Below are 25,521 nucleotides of genomic sequence, written 5' to 3' on the forward strand. Positions count from 1 at the left end.
ATCCCTCCTTACAGCAGTAATTGACTCCTTAATTAATATTGCAACACCCCCTCCCCTTTTACACCCCCCTCTGTCTCGCCTGAAGATTCTATACCCCGGAATATTGAGCTGCCAGTCCTGACCCTCCCTCAACCATGTCTCCGTGATAGCAACAATATCGTACTCCCATGTGTTCAACAACAACTTCAGTTCATCCACCTTATTTGCAAGACTCCTTGCATTAAAATAAATGCCTTCCAGCCCTGCCATATTCCCTTTTGCCTTCACATATTTGCTCTGCCTTCCCAGCTGACTTGTTTTTTCCTCCGTATTTGGCTGTAAATCACCCCCTACTATAGCTCCACTCTGTACCCCATCCCCCTGCCAAGTTAGTTTAAACCCCCCCCCGCCAGCAGTGCTAGCAAACCTCCCCGCAAGGATATTGGTTCCCCTCTGGTTCAGGTGTAAACCGTCCGACTTGTACAAGTCCCACCTTTCCCAGAAGCAGACCCAGTGATCCAGGAAACTAAAGCCCTCCCTCCTGTACCATCCCTTTAGCCACGCATTCATCTGTTCTATCTTCCTATTCCTATACTGACTAGCACGTGGCACCGGGAGTAATCCAGAGATTACAACCCTTGAGGTCCTGCTCTTTAATCTTCCACCTAGCTCCCTAAATTCTTGCTGCAGGACCTCATCCCTCTTTTTACCTATGTCGTTGGTACCAATGTGGACCACGACCTCTGGCTGTTCACCCTCCCCCTCCAGAATGTCCTGCAGCCGCTCAGTGACATCCTTGACCCTGGCACCAGGGAGTCAACAAACCATCCTGGATTCACGTCTACGGCCACAGAAACGCCTATCTGTTCCCCTTACTATAGAATCCCCTACCACTATTGCTCTCCCACTCTTTTTCTTCCCTTCCTGGGCAGCAGGAGCACCCCCAGTGCCAGGAAGTTGGCTGCTGCTGCCTTCCCCTGGTGAGTCATCCCCCTCAACAGTATCCAAATCGGTATACCTGTTTGAGAGGGGAATGGTCACAGGGGTCCCCTGCACTACCTGCCTGCTTCTATTGCTCCGCCTGGTGGTCACCCATTTCCTATCTTCCTGTGCAGCCCTTACCTGCGGTGTGACCAACTCACTAAACGTGTTATCCACGACCCTCTCAGCATCGTGAATGCTCAACAACCAATCCACCCGCAGCTCCAGCGCCTCAATGCGGTCTGCTAGTAGCTGCAGATGGATGCATCTCCGGCACACGTGGTCATCAGGGGCACCGGCATCAGGGGCACCCACATAGAGCAAGAGGAGCATATCACGGGGCTGGGCTCTCCTGGCATGACCTTCCCTTTAATTAATTTAAATTAATTTACTATCACCAATTAAAGATATCTCTAAGGCGCTTGTATAGTCTACCAACAGTCCCTGCTACACCAGAAAAGACCCTAGTAACTATAAACTACAGAGTTAAAGTTTAAAAAAGAGAAATACTCACCAACCAATCACTTACCTGCTCCCTGGTGACGTCACACTCTGATTACTTTTTACCTTTCTCCCCGCTGCTGAGTTGGTAAGGCTCACCTCCTCTCTGCTGCCGCCCCCGAACTGGTCTCGGGCCTCGGTATTCGCGCCGGTTTTTATACCGGGCTCACCTCCTCTCTGCTGCCGCCCCCGAACTGGTCTCGGGCCTCGGTCTTCGCGCCGGTTTTTATACCGGGCTCACCTCCTCTCTGCTGCCGCCCCCGAACTGGTCTCGGGCCTCGGTCTTCACGCCGGTTTTTATACCGGGCTCACCTCCTCTCTGCTGCCGCCACCGAACTGGTCTCGGGCCTCGGTCTTCGCGCTGCTTTTTATACCGGGCTCACCTCCTCTCTGCTGCCGCCACCGAACTGGTCTCGGGCCTCGGTCTTCGCGCCGGTTTTTATACTGGGCTCACCTCCTCTCTGCTGCCGCCCCCGAACTGGTCTCGGGCCTCGGTCTTCGCGCTGGTTTTTATACCGGGCTCACCTCCACTCTGCTGCCGCCCCCGAACTGGTCTTGGGCCTCGGTCTTCGCGCTGGTTTTTATACCGGGCTCACCTCCTCTCTGCTGCCGCCCCCGAACTGGTCTTGGGTCTCGGTCTTCGCGCTGGTTTTTATACCGGGCTCACCTCCTCTCTGCTGCCGCCCCCGAACTGGTCTTGGGCCTCGGTCTTCGCGCTGGTTTTTATACCGGGCTCACCTCCTCTCTGCTGCCGCCCCCGAACTGGTCTTGGGTCTCGGTCTTCGCGCTGGTTTTTATACCGGGCTCGCCTCCTCTCTGCTGCCGCCCCCGAACTGGTCTCGGGCCTCGGTCTTCGCGCCGGTTTTTTGACCGGGCTCACCTCCTCTCTGCTGCTGCCCCCGAACTGGTCTCGGGCCTCGGTCTTCGCGCCGGTTTTTATAGTTGGTTCAGTCCTATGCATATGCAAACAGTTTTAATTGGTCATCTCACTTTTTGACAAAAGTGCAGTCAAAACAATAGTTTTTTTTACAAGTCTTTTGGAAGAAGTTAGACAAAATGGGAAGGCAGTGTGGTTTGCCGGGGTGTAGCAGAACTGCAAATAGTGGCAACCTGTGGCAGAGCAGAAAGAGAAAGGATAAGCACTAATTCAGAGTTGGAGAAGGAGCATGCTAGGATGTACAGTTGGAGAGGACTGTATGGGTAGGAAGGATTGAGTTTGTGGAGGGTTTTAAAACTGATGACAAGAAACTTGAAATTGTTATGCTAGGCACCAGTGCAGCTTGACCAGGAGAGACGTAATGTGAGTTTGCAACCTAGTATGTGAGAGGGTAGCAGAGCTTTGGATTAATTGAAGTTTGGCCTCACCTTCTCCACTGTTCACAATTAGGTGGGAGTGTTCTCACCACAAGGACTGCACTGATTCAAGAAGGTAGCCCACCACCACTTCATCAGGACAATTAGGGAGAGGCAATAAATGTGGTCTTGCAGGAATTAGCCGGGTTTGATTTATCCTGTTTTTTTTTGGAGCGGACGTAACTGAGCAATCTTCCACATTGCTGGGTAGATGCCAGCGTCATAACTGTACTGAAGCTGTTTGTCTACGGGAGCAGCTAGCTCAGGTTGCACAGGTCTTCAGCACCACAACAATGATGTTGTCAGGACCCATAAACTTTCCTGTGTCCAGTGCCTATAGCCGATTCTTAATGTCACATAGAATGAACCGGATTGGTTGGACACTTGGGGGTCGATTTTCCTGAAGAAGGCGGGACTACAACTTTCGGGTTTTAGACCCGCCTACTTTGACGTCCGGCCAATCCGCGCGATTTTCCCTTGATTGACCTTGTTGAGCCCGCCCAGCGGGCTCAGCAGGCCAATTAAGGGCCACCTGGCAACAGGTGACGTCACAGACTGCAATTTCATCTGACAGATGAAATATCAGTGTTTCACAGCTGTTTGAAGCTGTGAAACACTGATAGTCTGAGTTCTAACATGAGTCCTTCTGCACAGACTCAGTTAGAACTCTCAGCAGCACTCAAAGCTGAAGGCTGTCACTTTTCACAGATCGCAGCCGTTCAGCTTTCAGTGCCGGCTGAGTGATGGGCTCCCGACGGCTACAGGAAGAAAGGCTGTTAAGTAAGTACAGGTAAGTAAAAGTTCTTTACACACTTTAGACACACCAAACACACTTACCTTTGCACTCATGCACCCATCACTCACCTGAACACCGACATCGCAACCCCTCCAACTCCTTCAACCCGACGGCCCGCCTGTTCTAACCTGGCGTGGTTTGGAGCCGTCTGGAATCCCATACGAAACCCCTCAAAATAGGGATTAGGCTAAAAACTGCCTGTTAACTACCTGTTAACAGGCAGTTAATTGGCACTAATCCCTTCCCACCTGGTTTCGGTGGGTCCCAGTGCGAGGTGTGTACCCGCCGCCCCTGAAACTTGCGTGGGGCGGGGTTTTGGGCGGGATGGTGTCGGGACCCCCAAATTTGGGATTCCCCCCCCCCCCCCCACACGCCTGAAACCCCGCCTGACGGCTCCAGGAAAATCGACTCCTTGATGTTGGTGGGGAACTCGAGAGGTGGCTGAGTAGGATCATCCACTCAGCACCTTTGGCTGAAGACACTTGCAAACACTTCAGCCTTGTTTCTTGCACTCATCTCAGCCCCAGGACATCAAAGGCAGTGTCCTAGGCCCAACCATCTTCAGCTACTCCATCAATGACCTTCCCTGCATCATAAGGTCAGAATGGGGATGTTTGCTGATTATTGGTGTTCAGTTCCATTTGCAACTCCTCAGATAATGAAGCAGTCTGTGCCCACATGCAGCAAGACCTGGACAACATTCAGGCTTGAGCTGATAAGTGGCAAGTAACATTTGTGCCTGAATTAGTGCTTATCCTCTCTCTCTCTCTCTCTCTCTCTGCTCTGCCACAGGTTGCCACCTTTTCAGTTTTGCTACATCCCTGCCATCTAGAACTCTTCCCCCCCAAAACCACACTGCCTTCCCATTTTGTCTAACTTCTTTCAAAAGACTTTAAAAAAAACGATTGATTTGACTGCGCTTTTGTAAAAAAGTGAGATGACCAATAAAAACTGTTTGCGAATGCGTAGGACTTAACTAACTATACAAGACGCATCTTGAAGAGGGAAGGTAAAATTAAAAAACAAGTAACTTATCTTTGACTATCTTATATTAGCAGGTGCACAAATCCTAATCATGTTCATTACATTAACTTTTCTTTTCTTGTTGCATCTGTTTACAACACAAGTGCCAGCCAATGACTATCTTCAACAAGAGTGTCTAACCACCTCCCGCTGACATTACCAAATCCCCCACCATCAACATCCTAGGAATCACCATTGACCAGAAACGTAACAGGACCAGCCACGTAACTACTGTGGTGACAAGAGCAGGCCAGAAGCTCAGTATTCTGTGGCGAGTGACTCACCTCCTGATTCCCCAAAGCCTTTCCACCACTCACAAGTCAGGCATGTGATGGAATACACTCCACTTGCCTGGATGAGTACAGCTCCAACACCACTCAAGAAGCTCAACACCGTCCAGGACAAAGCAGCCCGCTTGATTGGCACCCCATCCACCACCGTAAACATTTACTCCCTCTACCACTGGTACACCGTGGCTGCAGTGTATACCATCTACAAGATGTACTGCAGCAACACGCCAAGGCTTAACATAACATAAGAAATAGGAACAGGAATAGGTCATACGGCCCCTTGAGCCTGCTCCGCCATTCAGTAAGATCATGGCTGATCATCCACCGAAACTCCACTTTCCCGCCGGATCTCCAAATCCCTTGATTCCTCCAGAGGCCAAAAACGAACTATCTCAGTCTTGAATATACTCAAAAACTCAGTATCCACAGCCCTCGGGGCAGGGAATTCCAAAGATTCACAACCCTCAGAGAAGAAATTCCTCCTCATCTCAGTCTTAAATGGCCTACCCCTTAATCTGAGAATATGCCCACTAGTTCTAGACACACCAGCCAGGAGAAACAACCTCTCAGCATCTACCCTGCCAATCCCCTTCAGAATCTTGTATGTTTCAATGAGATCCCCTCTCATTCTTCTAAACTCCAGAGAGTATAGGCCCATTCTGCACAATCTCTCATCATAGGACAGCCCTCTCATCCCAGGAATCAATCTAGTGAACCTTTGTTACACCGCCTCCAAGGCAAGTATATCCTTCCTTAGATAAGGAGACCAAAACTGTGCACAGTACTCCAGGTGTGGTCTCACCAAGGCCCTGTACAATTGTAGCAAGACTTCCTTATTCTTATACTCCAACCCCCTTGCAATTAAGGCCAACATGCCATTTGCCTTCCTTATTGCTTGCTGTACCTGCATGCTAGCATTCTGTGTTTCTTGCATGAGGACACCCAAATCTCTGAACACCAACATTTGAAAGTTTCTCACCATTTAAAAAATATTCTGTTTTTCTATTCTTCCTACCAAAGTGAATAACCTCACATTTCCCTACATTATCCTTCATCTGGCACCTTATTGTCCACTCACTTAGTCTATCTATATCCCTTTGCAGTCTCTTTGTGTTCTCCTCACAGCTTACTGTCCCACCTAGCTTTGTATCGTCAGCAAACTTGGATACATTACACTCGGGCCCCTTCATCTAGGTCATTAATATAGATTGTAAATAGCTGAGTCCCCAGCACTGATCCTTGCAGTACCCCACTAGTTACAGCCTACCCTCCTTAAAAAGAGCTGTTTATCCCTACTCTTTATTTTTTGTCTTTTAACCAATCCTCTATCCATGCTACTATATTACCCCCAACCCATGAACCCTTATCCTGTGTAATAGCCTATTATGTGGCACCTTATCGAATGCCTTTTGGAAATCCAAATATACTACATCCACTGGTTCCCTTTATCTATCCTGCTAGTTATATCCTCAAAAAACTCGAATAAATTTGTTGAACACTATTTACTTTTCATAAAACCATGTTGACTCTGCCTAATCATGTTATGATTTTCTAAGTGCCCTGATACCACTTCCTTAACAATGGATTCCAGCATTTTCCCTACTACTGATGTCAGGCTAACTGGCCTGTAGATCCCTGTTTTCTCTCTCCCTCCTTTCTTGAATAGCGGTGTTACATTTGCCTACCTTCCAATCCGCTGGGACCGTTCTAGAATCTAGGGAATTTTATCTCTTTGTGCCACTAATTCGTCTATCTTGTTACGAATGCTTCGTGCATTCAGATAAAGAACCTTTAATTTAAATGTTTTACCATTATTCTCTGCTTTGACCTTATTCTCTGCTGCACTGCTACCGTTAAACTCTCTGGCCTAGAAATTCAGTTTGGGCCCGCCAGCTGGCGTGCGCCCAAAAGTTAGCGCTGCGCGCGGTGCCAGTTGCGCCCGTGAGATATTCAGTTTTTGCACCCCAAGTCGGAACCGGGCGCTGTTCCAGGGTGTGCCCGCCTCCGCTTGGGGCGCTGAAACTGAATTTCAGCGCTCTAGGTGCCGCTGCGCCACCCGATGCGGTGCGGCAGGCTGCGGTACTGCAGGCCTCCTCCTTCTCTTAAGGTGGAGGTGCCTGCAACGGGGAGATCGCCGCTGGATTGTGCCGGCAAATGAGCCCGGCACCACAGAGAAGTGCCGGGCTCGCGGAAAGCAGCCGGCAATGTCGCGGGGGGGGTGCTGGTGGAGGAGGCCGGGGAAGGAGGTGCGGGCAGGCGGCCGCCGAAAAAGCGGCCGGCCGCACCTCCACCTTTATGCGCCCCACTAAGGCTGCAGGAAGGCCCTGGTCTCCGGATGTTAGTAGCGGCCGCCACGGAGGAGGCGGCCGCAACTAAATATGGGGGTCGGGGCGGTACCGGGGCACTGCGCACACCGATGACGTCATCGGTGCCGGCGCAGCGCTACCGGCTACCGCCGCCATTACCGCGGCGCTCAATATCAGCGCTACCACCCCTACTGGCGCAAAAGCCCTCTTTGGGCGAAAACTGGGCGCAAAGCCAACTGAATTTCCAGCCCTCTGTCCCTTCCTGTCGCACTCTGCTTAATTTTACCCAAATCGCTACACTGGTCTATTGTCTTGACCTTTCTCTTTAGATTTCTAAATTTACCCTCACCTGACCCCTCCCCCGTCCCCTTTTTTTTAGTTTAAAGACCTATCTACAGCCCTAGTTATTTGATTCGCCAGGACGCTGGTCCCAGCCCGGTTTAAGTGGAACCCATCCTGATGGAACATCTCCCTCTTTCCCCAGTACTGGTGCCAGTGCCCCATGAATCAAAACCCCTTCTTCCCACACCACGCATTTAACTCTCTGATCTGCTTGACTCTATGCCAATTTACGTGTGGCTCAGGTAGTAATCCAGAGATTATTACCCTTGAGGTTCTGCTTATTAATTTAGACCCTAGCTCCTCAAACTCCCTTAGCAAAGCCTCATTCTTAGTAGTTGGTTCCTATGTGGACCACGACAACTGGATCCTCCCCCTCCCACTCCAAGTTCTTCTCCAGCTGCGAGGAGATATCCTTAACTCTGGCACCGGGCAGGCAACACAGCCTTTTTGACTCTCTTTTGCGGCTGCAGAGAACAGTATCTATCCCCCTGATTATACTGTCCCCTACCACTAACACATTTCTTCCTTCTCCCCCCACTTGGATGGCCCCTGTACCATGGTGCCGTGGTCAGTTTGCCCATCCTCCCTGCAGTCCTTTTCCTCATCCATACAGGTAGCAAGTATCTCGTACCTGTAGGACAAGGTCAAGGGCTGAGGCTCCTCCATCACTGCATCCTTGGTCCCCATACCTACTTAATTTGCAGACACACCCTCCTGTCCCAGACCACTGATGAACTCTGAAGTACTATTTAACCTAAAGGGTGTGACTGCCTCCTGGAACAAAATGTCCAGGTAACTCTCCCCCTCCCTGATGCATCGCAGTGTCTGCAGCTCGTACTCCAGCTCAACAACTCTGAGCCGAAGTTCCTCGAGTTGCAGACACTTACTGCAGATGTGGTTGCTCGGGATCATGATGCTCTCCACAAGCTCCCATATGTTGCAGTTACGACACACCACCTGCCCTGCCATCTCTAACCTTGTTTTATTCAATTGATATTTTAGTTTTATTGGATTATTTTATTTAGTTTAAGTTGTTAGTTTAATAAGCACTAGCACGTTACAGTTTCTCAGCTATTAATTTAACCCCCTTCCCTAACTTAGAGAGCAAAAAGAGCTGCATCACCCACCAACCAATCACCTACCTGCTCTCCTGTGACATCACTCTTTGATTTTTTTTTTGTTGCTGTTTTTGAATCGGAGCCTCGCCGCTGCTGCTGCTTTAATTCAGGTCCGCTCTCGGGCCGCTTTTTACCCTCTCGCCGCTGCTGCTGCTTTAATTCAGGTCCGCTCTCGGGCCGCTCTTTATCCTCTTGCTGCTGCCGCTGCTTTAATTCAGGTCCGCACTCGGGCAGCTCTTTATCCTCTCGCTGCTGCTGCTGCTTTAATTCAAGTCCGCTCTCGGGCCGCTCTTTATCCTCTCGCCGCTGCTGCTGCTTTAATTCAGGTCCGCACTCGGGCCGCTCTTTACCCTCTCGCCGCTGCTGCTGCTTTAATTCAGGTCCGCTCTCGGGCCGCTCTTTACCCTCTTGCTGCTGCCGCTGCTTTAATTCAGGTCCGCACTCGGGCAGCTCTTTATCCTCTCGCTGCTGCTGCTGCTTTAATTCAGGTCTGCCCTCGGGCCGCTCTTTATCCTCTCGCCGCTGCCGCTGCTTTAATTCAGGTCCGCACTCGGGCCGCTCTTTACCCTCTCGCCGCTGCTGCTGCTTTAATTCAGGTCCGCTCTCGGGCCGCTCTTTATCCTCTTGCTGCTGCCGCTGCTTTAATTCAGGTTCGCACTCGGGCAGCTCTTTATCCTCTCGCTGCTGCTGCTGCTTTAATTCAGGTCTGCCCTCGGGCCGCTCTTTATCCTCTCGCTGCTGCCGCTGCTTTAATTCAGGTCTGCCCTCGGGCCGCTCTTTATCCTCTCGCTGCTGCCGCTGCTTTAATTCAGGTCTGCCCTCGGGCCGCTCTTTATCCTCTCGCTGCTGCCGCTGCTTTAATTCAGGTCTGCACTCGGGCCGCTCTTTATCCTCTTGCCGCTGCCGCTGCTTTAATTCAGGTCCGCACTCGGGCAGCTCTTTATCCTCTCGCCGCTGCCGCTGCTTTAATTCAGGTCCGCTCTCGGGCAGCTCTTTATCCTCTCGCTGCTGCTGCTTTAATTCAGGTCCGCTCTCGGGCCGCTCTTTACCCTCTCGCTGCCGCTGCTTTAATTCAGGTCCGCTCTCGGGCAGCTCTTTATCCTCTCGCCGCTGCCACTGCTTTAAATCAGGTCTGCTCTCGGGCCGCTCTTTACCCTCTCGCTGCCGCTGCTTTAATTCAGGTCTGCTCTCGGGCCGCTCTTTACCCTCTCGCTGCCGTTGCTTTAATTCAGGTCCGCTCTCGGGCAGCTCTTTATCCTCTCGCTGCTGCTGCTGCTTTAATTCAGGTTCGCTTTTGGGCTGCTCTTTATCCTCTTGCTGCGGTCACTGCTTCTTCAACAGCACCTTCCAAACCCGTGACCTCTACCACCTAGAAGGACAAGGGCAGCAGGAGCATAGGAACACCACCTCCAAGTTTTCCTCCAAGTCACATACCATCCTGACAATGGCAAGCTTGTACATCCTTCATCATCGCCGGATCAAAATCCTGGAACTCCCTCCCTAACAGCACTGTGGGAATACCTTCATCACACGGACTGCAACGGTTCAAGAAGGCGACTCACTACCACCTTCTCGAGGGCAATTAGGAATGGGCGATAAATGCTGGCCTTGCCAGCGACGCTCACATCCCATGAATGAATAGAAAAAACTCATGCTAGGCTCCATGATTGAGGATGGGGATATCCATGGAACCTCCTCCCTGTGCAGTAGCTATACTCAGTTCATATCTTCTTATAAGATATGCCTGGTGTTGCTCCTGGCATACCCTTCTACACTCCACGTGGAACCAAGGTTGGTGTCCTGACTTGATAGTAATCAAGAAGTGAGGGTTGTGCCAGTTCATGACCTCCTCCCTCCAAATGCCCTGACCCTATGCTTCCCCAATTCGTTGCCTGACACCTCAATTCCCATGCCAATTGGAAAACAAAGACTTTTCATTACAAAATTGGATGATTCTTGACTGTCAGTTAAACAGCCCTTTCTCCCATTTCCAATATTTTTATAATTAATGAACAAAAGTGTTCAAAGAAAATGTAAAAAAACCCACTTATTTTAATGCCCCTGTAATTTTCCTCCTGGGTTGCTCAGAGCATTGTCAGGGAGATTAGTTTTTAATTCCTTGAGACTCCAGGACAATCTGGGAGGGTTGGCTAACCCTACTCCCTGCACCCCCATGATACAACCATGCATTCAAACATGCATGGCCTGCTATGCACACTGACTTTTGAGAAAGATAAAGACATGAGGAATTAATGACAAGTTAGCAAAATTAATCAAAAACAAGCCAGTAATAGAAAAGAAAAGATTTTCTCTTAAATTAATGCACCCTTTCCCCCCCCCCCCCTCCGAAATGAATGATAAATCGATGAGGCTCTATTGAGGTGAGAGTGTATTGGTTAATGGAATTCAGTTGGGGTCATTAATAGAAACATCCACAAGTTAGGAACATAGGAAAATAGTAACAGGAGTAGGCCATTGAGCCCCTCAAGCCTGTTCTGCCATTCAATGAGATCATGGCTGATCTGCGATCTCACTCCATATACCCGCCTATGGCCCATATCCCTTAATACCCAAAAAGCAATCAATTTCCAATTTAAAATTAACAATTGATCTAGCATCAATTGCCGTTTGCGGAAGAGTTCCAAACATCTACCACCCTTTGTATGTAGAAGTGTTTCCTAATTTCACTTCTGAAAGGTCTTGCTCTAATTTTTAGACTGTGCCCCCACACCCCCCCCCCCCCAGTCCTAGAATCCCCAACCAACGGAAATAGTTTCTCTCTATCTACCCTATCTGTTCCCATTAATATCTTGAAAGCTTTGATCAGATCCTTCTAAATTCGAGGGAACACAACCCAAATTTGTGTAATTTCTCCTCGTAACTTAAACCTTGAAGTCCAGGTATCATTCTGGTAAACCTACGCTGCACTCCCTCCAAGGCCAATATATCCTTCTTATGGTGTGGTGCCCAGAACTGCTCACAGTACTTCAGGTATGGTCTAACTAGGGTTTTGTATAGCTGCAGCATAACTTCTACTCCCATTATTTTCTTTATTACTGTTTTACTTATGTTAATTTTATTGAGTCCCTGGCCCTGATTCAACATTAGTTTCCTTGGGATTTCTGGTATGCTATCCTCGTCCTCTACTGTAAATACTAACGCAAAGTAATTCTTCAACGTGTCCAGCATTTCCTTATTATCATTGACAATATCACTACTTTCAGTTTTTAAGGGGCCAACATTGCTCCTGACTATACTCTTTTTTCCTAATATAATTGTAAAAATTCTTTGTGTTGATTTTGATAGCCCTTGCAAGTTTCTTTTCATACTTTTTTTTGTATTTTTGTATGCTTTTTCTTTTAGTTTTATGCTGTCCCTTACCTCTTTAGTCATCCATGGCTGTCTTTTTTGGCAAGTACAACTCTTGCTCTCAAGGGTATAAGCTGGTTCTGTATCACCTTAAATTATTTTATTAACATCTTCCACTGATCTTCTGCCATTTTACCCATTAACAGATTTGTCCAGTTTACTGTGGACAGTCTCTGTCTCATTCCGTTGAAGTCAGCATTACCCAAATCTAGAATCTTTAGTAGCTGTTTTGCGTTTCTCTCTTTCAAACACTACGTTGAACTCTTATCATGTTATGATCACTATTGGATAAGTATTCACGCAGTTAGGCTGTTAACTAAATCTGGCTCACTACTCATTACTAAATCTAATATGGCATTCCTCCTTCTTGCCTCTAGGACATGTTGTTTTAGAAAACTATCCTGCACACACACAAGAAATTCACTACCTTTTTGAAAGGTGCTAGTCTGCTTATCCCAATCTATATGAAAGTTAAAATCCCCCATTAAAACCACTCTGCCTTTGATACAGGCTTGTCTAACCACTGCATTTATACAATCTAGCACTTCACAGCTGCTACCAGAGGCCTAAATACAACTCCCACTACAGTCTTAAATCTTTTCCTATTTCTTAATTCGACCCGTAAAGTCTCCACTGCCTGCTTACCTCTCGTTATATTCTCTTACCATTGAAGTGATTTCATCCTTAATCACTGGCTACTCCTCCCCCTCTGCCATTTTCCCTATCTTTTCTGTAGACCATATAACCTAGTATATTTAGTTCCCAGTCCTGACCGTCTTGCTGCCATGGCTCAGTAATAGCTGCCATGTCTCCGTAATGGCTACCATGTCATATGCTCCAATTTGAATTCGCGCCTGGAGTTCATTCAATTTATTCTTTATATGCTGTGCATTTGTATGAAGGACGCTTATTTGGGGCACACACCCTATAGGGCCTGTCCTTTAGCCCTAATGTTTTACTCACTTGTTTCTTATTTCTCTCTCCTGGTTTAATTGCTTTAAATCTTTTAATTCTCCCTTTACATGTAGTACCGAAAGCACAATTTCTGACTCTTGCTCAACTCTCTTCCCTTTTGTTTGTTTTTGAACTACTATTTGTACTACAGTTTCCACATAAGCCCTCCTCTTCCCCCCGCCCCCCCCCCCCCTCATTTACTATTTTAAAGTCCTTGTGACTGCGCTATTTATCCTTTCCGCTAGGACCCTGGTCCCAGACCGGTTCAGGTGGAGCCTGTCCCAACGGTACAATTCCTTCCTGTTCCAATACTGGTGCCAGTGCCCCATGAAATGGAAACCCCTCTTTCCCACACCACTCCTTTAGCCACATGTTCACTTCCCCAATCAGCTTATCCCTATGCCAATTTGCACGTGGCTCAGGTAATAATCCAGAGATTTTAACCCTTGAGGTCCTGTTGTTTAATTTAGCTCCTAGTTCCTGGTACAGTATTCCCCAAACAGGACCTCTTGCCTATGTTGTTGATCCCAACATGAACCACAATGACTGACTGGATTCTCCCCCTCCCTCTCCAAAATCCTTTCAAGCCGGTTTGAGATATCCCTCACCCTTGCACCAGGTAGGCACCTTACCATGTGGAACTCTCGATCTCGCTTACAATCTGTCCCCCTAATTATAGAATCCCCTACAACTACTATATTACGTTTCCGTTCCTCCTCCTCCTCCCCCCGCCTTGGGACAGCCTCCTGCTCCGCTTTCCAGCTGTCCTTCCAACAGTCTTTATCCTTATCCTCACCGGTAGCAAGTACATTGTACCTGTTGGATAGGATCAGTTTCTGTGGATCCTCGTTCCCTTTCTTACCTGGGTTCCCCTTACTCTTGCACAATATTGGTCACACTAACCCCGTTCTGATCCTACACCTCTGTGATATGTGACTGAAGTTTGCAGCAAACTGTCAAGATACTCTTACCCTCCCTTATGTGTCAGAGTGTCTCCAACTCTGAACCAGAGAGATTCGAGATGGAGACATCTACTGCAGACATGTTTGCTCGGGACAGTCTCGCTGTCCACAGACTCCCACATTCTGCAGTCCAGACACACAACCTTTTTTATTATTTGTTTATGGGATGTGGGCATCGCTGGCAAGGCCAGCATTTATTGCCCATCCCTAATTGCTCTTGAGAAGGTGGTGGTGAGCTGCCTTCTTGAACCACTGCAGTTTGTGTGGTGAAGGTACTCCCACAGTGCTGTTAGGTAAGGAGTTTCAGGATTTTGACCCAGCGATGATGAAGGATCGGCGATATACTTCTAAGTCAGGATGGTGTGTGACTTGGAGGGGAACTTGGAGGTGGTGGTGTTCTCATGTGCCTGCTGCCCTTGTCCTTCTAGGTAGAAGAGGTTGCGAGTTTGGGAGGTGCTGCCGAAGAAGCCTTGGCGAGTTTTTGAACTACTGTGGGGAGTCAGGAGGTTAGCTACTTGCCACAGAATACCTAGCCTCTGACCTCTTGTTGCCACAGTATTTATGTGGCTGGTCCAGTTAAGTTTCTGGTCAATGGTGACCTCCAGGATGTTAATGGTGGGGGATTCAGTGATGGTAATGCCGTTGAATGTCAAGGGGAGGCGGTTAGACTCTTGCTTGTTGGAGATAGTCATTGCCTGGCACTTCTGTGCTGTGAATGTTACCTGCCACTTATCAGCCCAAGCCTGAACGTTGTCCAGGTCTTGTTGCATGCGGACATTATTTTAGGAGTTGTGCTTCATTATCTGAGGAGTTGTGAATGGCGCTGAACACTGCAGTCATCATTTCTGACATTATGTTGGAGGGAAGGTCATTGATGAAGCAGCTGAAGATGGTTGGACTGAGGACACTGCCCTGAGGAACTCCTATAGCGATGTCATAGGGCTGTGATGATTGACCCACAACCATCTTCCTTTGTGCTAGGTATGACTCCAGCCAGTGGAGAGTTTTCCCCCCGATTCCCATTGACTTCAGTTTTACTAGGGCTCCTTGATGCCATACTCGGTCAAATGCTGCCTTAATGTCAAGGGCAGTCCCTCTCAGCTCACCTCTGGAATTCAAATCATTTGTCCATGTTTGGATCAAGGCTGTAATGAGGTCTGGAGCTGAGTGGTCCTGGCGGAACCCAAACTGGGCATCAGTGAGCAGGTTATTATTGAGAAAGTGCTGCTTGATAGCACTGATGGGGGGTAATTGGCCGGATTGGATTTGTCCTGCTTTTTGTGAACAGGACATATTTGGGCAGTTTTCCACATTGCCTGATAGATGCCAGTGTTGTAGCTGTACTGGAACAGCTTGGCTATAGGCGCAGCTAGTTCTGGAGAACGACAGCCGTGATGTTGTCTGGGCCCATAGCCTTTGCTGTATCCAGTGCGCTCAGCCGTTTCTTGATATCACGTGGAGTGAATCGAACTGGCTGAAGACTGGCTTCTGTGATGGTGGGGATATGCTCTGCAATATCTTAGTCTAACCTGGTTTGATTTATTTAATTAGTTAAAATCTTTATTCAATGATTTATTTATACTTATGTTAATTAGTTTATCTAGTTAATTTATTAATCTAATAAAGTACATTCCAGTTTCCCTCCTAGTTTAAACCACTGTCCTAGCTTAGAGAGAAAAAACGTGAATACTCAATCACCTACCTGCTGTACTGTGACGTCACTCCTTGTTTTTGAATTTGCTGGATATGGTTTGCTGCCGCCGCTCAGGTCTGCACTGCCTCGCCTCCCGCTGTTTTATATAGAAACATAGAAGATAGGAGCAGGAGAAGGCCAGTCAGCCCCTCGAGCCTGTTCTGCCATTCAATGCGATCATGGCTGATCATCCAAATTCAGTACCCTGTCCCTGCTTTCTCTCCATATCCCTTGATCCCCTTAGCCTTAAGAAATATATCTAACTTCTTCTTGAATATATTTAATGAATTGGCCTCAACTGTCTTCTGTGGTAGAGAATTCCACAGGTTCACCACTCTCTGGGTGAAGAAATTCTTCCTCATCTCAGTCCTAAATGGCTTAACCCTTATCCTTAGACTGTGACCCCTGGTTCTGGACTCCCCCGCCATCGGCAACAGCCTTCCTGCATCTAGTCTGTCTGGTCCTGTTAGAATTTTATAAGTTTCAATGAGATCCCCTCTCATTCATCTAAACTGTAGCGAATATAAGCCTAATCGACCCAGTCTCTCTTCATACGTCATTCCTGCCATCCCAGGTATCAGTCTGGTGAATCTTCACTGCACTCCCTCCATGGCAAGAACATCCTTCCTCAGATAAGGTGACCAAAACTGCACACAATACTCAAGGTGTGGTCTTACCAAGCCCTGTACAACTGCAGCAAGACATCCTTGCTCCTGTACTCGAAACCTCTCGCTATGAAGGCCAGCATACCATTTGCCTTCTTACACGCCTGCTGCACCTGCATGCTTACCTTCAGCGACTGGTGCACAAGGACACCCAGGTCTCGTTGCACTTCCCCTTTTCCATACTATTGCCGTTCAGATAATAATCTGCCTTCCTGTTTTTGCCACCAAAGTGGATAACCTTGCATTTATCCACATTATACAGCATTTGCCCAACCTGTCTAAATCATACTGGAGTTTCTCTGCATCAACCTCACAGCACACACGCCCACCCAGCTTTGTGTCGTCTGCAAACTTGGAGATATTACATCTAGTTCCCTCGTCTAGATCGTTAATATGTATTGTGAATAACTGGGGTCCTAGCACCAATCCCTGTGGTACCCCACTAGTCACTGCCTTCCACTCGGAAAAAGACCCGTTTATTCCAACTCTTTGCTTCCTGTCTGCCAACCAGTTTTCTATCCAAGTCAGTACCTTACCCCCAATCCCATGTGCTTTAACTTTGCACGCTAGTCTCTTATGCGGGACCTTATCGAAAGCCTTCTGAAAGTCCAAATACACCACATCCACTGGTTCTCCCTTATCTATTCTACCAGTTACATCCTCAAAAAATTCCAGTAGATTAGTCAAGCATGATTTACCTTTTGTAAATCCATGTTGACTTTGTCTGATCCAGCAATGCATCTACTATTTCTAGGGCCACTTCCTTAAGTACCCTGGGATGTAGATTATCAGGCCCTGGGGATTTATCGGCCTTCAATCCCATCAATTTCCCTAACACCATTTCCCTACAAATACTGATTTCATTCAGTTCCTCCCTCTCATTAGACTCGATGTTCCCCGACATCTCTGGAAGGTTATTTGTGTCCTCCTTTGTGAAGACAGAACCAAAGTATGTATTTAATTGGTCAGCCATTTCTTTGTTCCTCATTGTAAATTCCCCTGATTCTGACTGCAAGGGACCTACGCTTGACTTTACTAATCTTTTTCTCTTCACATATCTATAGAAGCTTTTACAGTCAGTTTTTATGTTCGCTGCAAGCTTACTCTCATACTCTATTTTCCCCCTCTTAATTAATCCCTTTGTCCTCCTCTGCTGAATCCTAAACTGCTCCCAATCCTCAAGTTTGCTGCTTTTTCTGGCCAATTTATATGTTCTCTCCTTGGATCTTATGCTATCCCTAATTTCCCTTGTTAGCCACGGTTGAGTCACTTTTGTTTTATTTTTATGTCAAAAGGGGATGAACAAATTCTGTAGTTCATCCATGCGATCTTTAAATGTTTGCCATTAAATGTATATCTTGCCGCCTCCGATGCTGCCGCTGCTGCTCAGGTCAGCGCTGCCTCGCCTCCTGCTGTTTTATGTCTTGCAGCCTCCAATGCTGTTGCCGCTGCTCAGGTCAGTTTGTGGATGACCTAAAAATGTAGGAATTTGGATTGACGAAAGAGGTTTTTTTTTAGTGGTGGTGTTTGAGGGAGGAAAGCTAGTCAGGATACTGGGACAACTCTGCCCTTCATCAAAGTGCCATGGGATCATTTCCATCCACCTGAACAGGCAGATGGGAACTTGGTTCAACATTTGATCTGGAAGACTGCACGTTTGGCAAGACAGCACTCCCTCACTAGTGTACTGAATTATCAGCCTGAACTATTGCTAGAGCTCTGGAGGGGAGTTGAAACCACAACTTTCTGACTCCGGTGAGAGTTAAAATGCTAAATTAGTCTGACGTAGTGTAGGAAAGATTGATGGTATTCAAAGGGATCTGTACAAATTAAGTGGATACACAAAGCACTGGTAGATGTTTTGTTTGAAGTGGATTGGTTGGTGACTTTGTGTGCTAATAAAGACATGGATGATGTCTGGCAAATAAAGTTTTCCATCTGGGATACCCAGTGTTTTTGCAAAGCATGCCTAGGTGAGATGTAGCCAGATATAGAATAAAGATCATATACATTTCAGCACAGAAGGGGAGGCCATTTGAGCCACTGTCTCACGGTGCTAACCAGTCTTGCTGGTAGAAAATGCATAATAAATATATAGTTATGTAGAAAATACATGAAATATATGTACAGTGATGTTCATTAGAAAAGGATCAAAATTTTGGTGTGTTGCTGACCAGTCATTGAAATTATCCAATAAAATTTAAGCAATGAGCAGGACCTCTTGAAACCTTTTGATTATATTGATGAGTTAGACGAGCCATGTTGTTTATACTTGGATGTTTTTTTCTTGATCTATTTATCCTCCCCCCCTCCCCCCTCATCTTCTCTCGCCCTTTCTTCCCTCCACTCCCGACCCCACCCCTCCTCCACTCAACTCCTGACCCTTCCCTTCCCTCCCCTCACGCTGTATAGCTAGATCACAAGTTTATATTAATAAGATACAGTTCATGCCTCCTAAGGTGCTAAACAATGGTTCAGTGTTCCCACTTTCACCATAACCTGTAGCAGTTTCATTATTGCAGGAGTTACTGTGCACTCAGATACATGGTTACTGTGCACTCAGATACATGGTAAGTTCAATTCTTCTTAATTCGGCACAAACTCTTAAAACAACACGTTTATGTCGCAATTAAAAAGTATGGCATGAATTGCTATAGCTTTGAAGAATTTAATACTGTGTGTATATATTTGTTATAGAAGGCTTTTAGAATACAACCAACTCATGAGTGATGAAGATTACAGTTGTACTCCTGCAAAGTAAAAGTTAATAATGTATGTTGCAACAATTGTTGAGTAAGCATTGATTAAGTATGTGGCTTTCTTCTTTGATGACTGTTCAGTAAGGAATGCATTAGTTGTTTGCAAATTAGAATTCTTCCAATTTATCTAAATTGAGGAGCTGAGGGCATTTCTAAAGAATGGCTTTATCTCATATGCTGCAGTGCATGACCCAATTTGATAAAAGCATGGGCCACGAAGAAAAGCTTTTCTGTAGCATGTGTAACTCAGTCATAGAAAAATTAGTCTCTAGCATTTCTTGTAGTCATTGTAAATGTCTGTTCAGTGAAGTTACTTCAGTAACACAGGCATGCAGTATGGATGCTTTTCATTTTCCTTCAACCACAGTAACCACAGAAAGAATGTAATCGACTGACCTGTGCTTTTAGTTACAGGAAAAATAAAATGAAAAAAACTAATGGTAAGCTTAATGCAGCTTGATTAGCTGTTTCTGAAATATGTGTATGTTAATGGTAAACTTTTGTATGATTAGAAATGTTAAGAGCAATATAAAAACCATAGCAACAAAGTTTCCTTTATGGCATTCTTTCGATACCTCAAAGAAAAACTAGTAGATTTAATTGAGGTTTGGGCAATCTGCTTATTAAATCCTACCTATAATTACTTCCATTTAGGAATGCACACAAAGTTTGAATATATTTTCAGTGATCTTGTTCCAGATTATGAACAGATGTTTGCTACTTTTATATTGCTTTTGTACCACCCTGTGCAAATAAAATGTTTCACAATGAAGCTGAACTCCTAGCGCAGATGTGGCATCTTTGTGTATTTTTTTTATTACCTTGTTTCTTTTAAAGGAGTGGTGGACCTTCATTGCATCCTAAAACAACAAATTGTTATAATCTAATTGTTAGTGAAGTTACTTCCCAGTGGCCTGGTCCGTTACTGAATCTGAATAAACAGGAATTTATTTTTACTGGCTAGTGTGGCACATTTCTAACTTCATATAAGAATCACTATGGCTGCCTTCAGTTGCATTTACATTCACAGGACTATCGATTCTTGTGGTTTTACCTTCTAATGCTTATTATAGCTTTGACACAGTCCTGCGGAACTATGCTGAGAAGGGCAAAGGTCGCTCCAAAGACCGCAAACTTTCACTGCAGGTCAAGTATAAAGGTGTTTGTTCAAACAGTTCTCCTTTAGGGTTCTAAGCTCCTAGGCACAGAAACATAAGAAATAGGAGCAGGAGTAGGCCTCTCGAGCCTGCTCTGCCATTCCATAAGATCATGGCTGATCTGATCTTGGTCTCAACTCCACTTTCCTGCGCGCTCCCCATAACCCTTGATTCCCCTGTTTTTCAAAAATCTGTCTATCTCTGCCTTGAATATATTCAATGACTCCGCCTCAACAGCTTTCTGGGGTAGAGAATTCCACAGATTCACGACCCTCTGAGAGAAGAAATTCCTCCTCATCTCCATTTTAAATGGGCGACTCCTTATTCTGAAACTATGTCCCCTAGTTCTAGATTCCCCCACAAGGGGAAACATCCTCCCTGCATCTACCCTGTCAAGCCCACTCTTATATGTTTCAATAAGATCACCTCTCATTCTTCTAAACTCCAATAAGTATAGGCCCAACCTGCTCAACCTTTCCTCATAAGACAGCCCCTTCAACTCAAGAATCAACCTAGTGAACCTTCTCTGAACTGCCTCCAATGCAAGTATATCCCTCCTTAAATAAGGAGACCAAAACTGTACGCAGTACTCCAGGTGTGGTCTCACCAATGCCCTGTACAGTTGTAGCAAGACTTCCCTACTTTTATACTCCATCCCCCTTGCAATAAAGGCCAATATTCCATTTGCCTTCCTAATTACTTGCTGTACCTGCATGTTAACTTTTTGTGTTTAATGTACGAGGACACCCAGATCCCTCTGTACTGCACCATTCTGTAGTCTCTCTCCATTTAAATAATATTTTGCTTTTTTATTCTTGCTACCAAAGTGGATCACATTTTCCCACATTATATTCCATCTGCCAAATTTTTGCCCACTCGCTTAACCTATCTATATCCATTTGCAGACTTTTTGTGTACTCTTCACAACTTGCTTTCCCACCTATCTTTGTATCATCAGCAAATTTGGCAACAGTACACTCGGTCCCTTCATCCAAGTCATTAATATAGATTTTAAATAGCTGAGGCCTCAGCACTGATCCCTGTGGCACCCCACCAGTTACAGTTTGCCAACCTGAAAATTACCCATTTTTTCTGACTCTCTGTTTTCTGTCAGTTAGCCAATCCTCTCTCCAGTCTAATATATTACCCCTAACACTGTGAGCTCTTATCTTGTGCAGTAATCTTTTATGCGGCACCTTATCGAATGCCTTCTGGAAATCCAAACACACTACATCTACTGGTTCCCCTTAATCCACCCTGCTCGTTGCACCATAAAATCATAGAATGGTTACAGCACAGAAGGTGGCCATTCAACCCGTTGAGCCCGTGCCGGCTCTCTGCAAGAGCACTTCAGCTAGTCCCACTCCCCTGCCCTTTCCCTGTAGCCCTGCAAATTTTTTTCCTTAGGTACTTATCCAATTTCCTTTTGAAAGCCACGATTGAGTCTGCCTCCACCGCCCTTCCAGGCAGTACATTCCAGATCCTAACCACTCATTGCTTAAAAAATGTTTTTCCTCCTGTCGCCTTTGGTTCCTTTGCCAGTCACTTTAAATCTGTGTCCTCTGGTTTTCGACCCTTCCACCAAAGGGAACAGTTTCTCTCTGTCTACTCTGTCTAGACCCTTCATTATTTTGAATACTTTTCAAATCTCCTCTCAACCTTCTCTGCTGTAAGGAGAACAACCCCAGCTTCTCTAGTCTATCCACGTAACTGAAGTCCCTCATCCCTGGAATCATTCTCGTATATCTTTTCTGCACCCTCTCTAAGGCCTTCACATTCTTCCTAAAGTGCGGTGCCCAGAATTGGTCACAATGCTCCAGTTGAGGCCGAACCAGTATTTTATGCAGGTTCATCATAATTTCCTTGCTTTTGTACTCTGCCTCTATTTATGAAGTCCAGTATTCCATATGGTTTTTAACCGCTTTCTCAACCTGCCCTGCCACCTTCAACGATTTGTGCACATATACCCCCAGGCCACTCTGTTCATGCACCTCCTTTAGGATTGTACCCTTTAGTTTATATTGCCTCTCCTCGTTCTTCCTGCCAAAATGTATCACTTTGCACTTTTCTGTGTTAAATTTCATCTGCCACATGTCAGCCCATTTCACCAGCCTGCCTATGTCTTCTTGAATTATATCACTATCCTCCTCACTGTTCACGAACTTCCAAGTTTTGTGTCATCTGCAAATTTTGAAATTGTGCCCTGCACTCCCAAGTCCAAGTCATTAATATATATCAATAAAAGCAGTGGTCCTAGTACCGACCTCTGGGGAACACCACTGTATACCTTCCTCCAGTCCGACAAACAACCGTTCACCACTACTCTCTGTTTCCTGTCATTTAGCCAATTTCGTATCCATGCTGCCACTGTCCCTTTTATTCCGTGAGCTTCAACTTTCAATTTCATGTTTCATGTTGCAAGATCCAGGACCAAGTTATAAAGTGGATTTTGCCAAAAAGAGGAAACTGTTCAGGAAGTGAGGGCTGTGGTTACATGACATGTTGGTACCCTGAAGAGCAAATCAGCTTCAGACGAGGCATATCTCTTTGCCAAAGTCCATAAGTCTCAGGATTCAGCAGGTGGTGATGAATAAGCTTGATGTATAGCAATGGCATAGAAAATCAAGGTGGCTAGCACAAACACAGATTATCCAGTGCTGAGTCAAGATATTTGTCATATAGCTGATGAGCAAACTCTGAGCTTTGGACAACAGCTGCTGGAAGGCACAACTTCCATGCTGGGTATGCAAACATGCATTCCTACATTTAGGATTTGATGGAATGCAGAGAGGCAAGCAACAACTGCTGCAGCTCCACAACTCCCAATAAGTAGAACTGCCATTAGATAGGTATGGTTTGTGTTTGTGCTGTTGTCCGGAGTAGTGCTACACTCTACATTTTATGCTTTCTTAGGAGGGGGTTCTTGGGACTTCTTGTCCACCTAGAGTGGGCCCAAATGGCTGCTTGTTGACTAGTGATCAACTGATGACTATTCTCCATTTGGGTTGGGGGGGAGGGGGCTAGTAACCGGGGTCTCCATGGGCTCCAAGGTGACGCACATGGTTGTTGTATCCATGTGTTAATGGAGGCACGGAATGCAGGAGTTGGTTTAACAGGTGTTTACTGAACAAAGTCTGGAGGTGAACTAAAAGATACAAGACACTATACAGGCTTATATACCCGAGTGGTCACTACCGGTATTACAGTACACAGGGGCTCTTAAAGGTACATACACTACAATTCCTCCCCTTTTAGATAATTAGTACATAACATTTTAAGTAATTATTAATTAACATGTTTACAAGCACAATAATCTACACATTTGCTGCAGTTAATCAATTATAAGTCGGTCTCTCTGGAGGCTTCCTGACTCGGTCCGGATAACGCCTCGGTGGTGTAGTAGTTTTCGGTGGTGTAGTAGGTTCTTTTGGCAAGGTCGATTCGGCTTGAATGCCAGTGTCGGGTTCACCTGGTTCCAGTATCACCGGATTGGAGGTAGATACTATGGGTATCTCTGCTTCATCATTAGGCGTATAGAGTTGTGGTGTAGGTTGTCCCATTTTCGGATGACTCTATGATCTGGTCAGCATGGCGCCTTATTATGCTTTCACCAATGTCCACGGTATACATCAGCGGTCCTAGTCGTGTGCAAATAGTTCCAGGCTGCCATTTCTCGGTACGGTAGTCCCGGGCCAAAACCTATCTGGAAGGTTCTAGTTGGCCTTTCATTCATGCCTTGAAATTGCCGGTTCTCTACGTCCCTTCTGATGTTTGGCTTGATCAAATCCAGCCGGCATCTTAGTCTTCTATTGAAAAACATCATGGCGGGAGTTTGGTTTGTAACCACATGTGTTGCATTCCTGTGTGCAAACAAGAAGTTATCTTACCTTATGTTGTAGATTTATGTCTTCATTACCCATGGCCTTTATGGCCGCCTTGAAGGTCTGGACAAACCTTTCAGCTAATCCATTGGTGGCGGGATGGTATGGGGCGGACGTGTAGTGCTTAACCCCATTGTTTTTTAAGAACTTCCTGAATTCTTCGGACACAAATTGCGGTCCATTATCAGAACAGATCTGTTCAGGCAGCCCATTCCTGGCAAATATGGTCCTTAATACTGTGATGGTTTTTTCCGTGGTGGTGGAGGACATCTTTATTACCTCCGGCCACTTGGAGTGTGTATCAACCGCGATTAAGAACATTGAGTCCATAAATGGACCAGCAAAGTCGATATGTACCCTTTGCTATGGAGATGAGGGCCACTCCCATGGATGTAGAGGGGCTTGTGGTGGGGCATTTTGGACCTTCTGGCATCCTAGACAGCTCTTGGTCATTTCTTCGATGTCTCCATCGATACCTGGCCACCACACAAACGCTCTGGCTAGGTTCTTCATTTTCACTCCACCCAGATGCCCCTCATGAAGCTCCTTTAGCACTTTATCCTGGAGTTTGGGTGGAATCACCACTCTGGATCCACACATCAAGGTTCCTCGGCACACTGACAGCTGTTCTCTTCTTTGCGAGAATGCTGGCAACAGTGGTTCGCCACGTGCTGGCCATCCCTTCACCGTTAAATCGTAGACTCGTGAGAGAGTCGGGTCATTTCTCGTTTCCTTTTCAATGGTAGAATTTGTTACTGGTAGACATTCCAATATGGTTGAGTGGAACATCTCCACTGGGTCCACTGTAGGTGCCTCTTCTACCGTTTGCAACGGTAGGCGCGATAAACCGTCAGCATTCCCATGCTGTTTTGATCCTTTGTATTCTATGTCATATTGGTGTGCCCCTTGGAAAAGGGACCACCTCTGTAGCCTTTGCGCGGTCATAATGGGAACGCCCTTTTTAGGGTTGAATATGGAGACGAGGGGTTGATGGTCAGTCAACAAGGTAAATTTTTGTCCGTGTAGGTAATGGTTGAATTTCTTCACTCCCCACACCAGGCTGAGTGCTTCCCTGTCGATCTGGGCATAGTTACGCTCAGCTGAGTTCAATGAGCGTGACGCAAAAGCTATCGGCCGCTCCGAGCCATCAGGGAATCTATGATAATACCGCTCCTACGCCGTAAGGGGATGCATCGCACGCCAGTCTGATTGGCAGTGATGGGTTGTAATGAGCCAACACTTCCTTGGACGTGATGAAGCCTTTGCATTTATGGAAGGCACGTTTACAGTCTTCACTCCATTTCCAAATTACTCCCGTTTGTAGCAGTGCGTTAAGAGGGTGCAGAACAGTTGACCAGTTCGGTAAAAATTTATGATAGTAATTTATCAATC

General features: G+C 46.4%; 1 protein-coding gene across 4 annotated transcripts in view; it reads left to right on the forward strand.

Annotated features, from left to right (window-relative positions):
* Nucleotides 1–25,521, forward strand: part of LOC147124286 (methylglutaconyl-CoA hydratase, mitochondrial-like) — a 610,977-nt gene that overhangs the window by 131,376 nt on the left and 454,080 nt on the right. Inside the window, exon 4 of one of the 4 annotated variants that reach the window (XM_085984589.1) lies at nucleotides 19,030–19,531. The exons of the other annotated variants lie outside the window; for them this stretch is intronic. Coding sequence (XP_085840715.1) covers nucleotides 19,529–19,531 — 3 coding nt within the window. The 5' untranslated portion in view covers nucleotides 19,030–19,528. The remainder of the gene's footprint in view (nucleotides 1–19,029; nucleotides 19,532–25,521) is intronic. 4 annotated transcript variants of the gene reach the window in all.

Source organism: Somniosus microcephalus, chromosome 1, assembly GCF_052327205.1.
Source record: "Somniosus microcephalus isolate GS21.2 chromosome 1, FLI_Smic_1.0, whole genome shotgun sequence".
In the NCBI taxonomy this organism is placed as follows: Eukaryota; Metazoa; Chordata; class Chondrichthyes; order Squaliformes; family Somniosidae; genus Somniosus; species Somniosus microcephalus.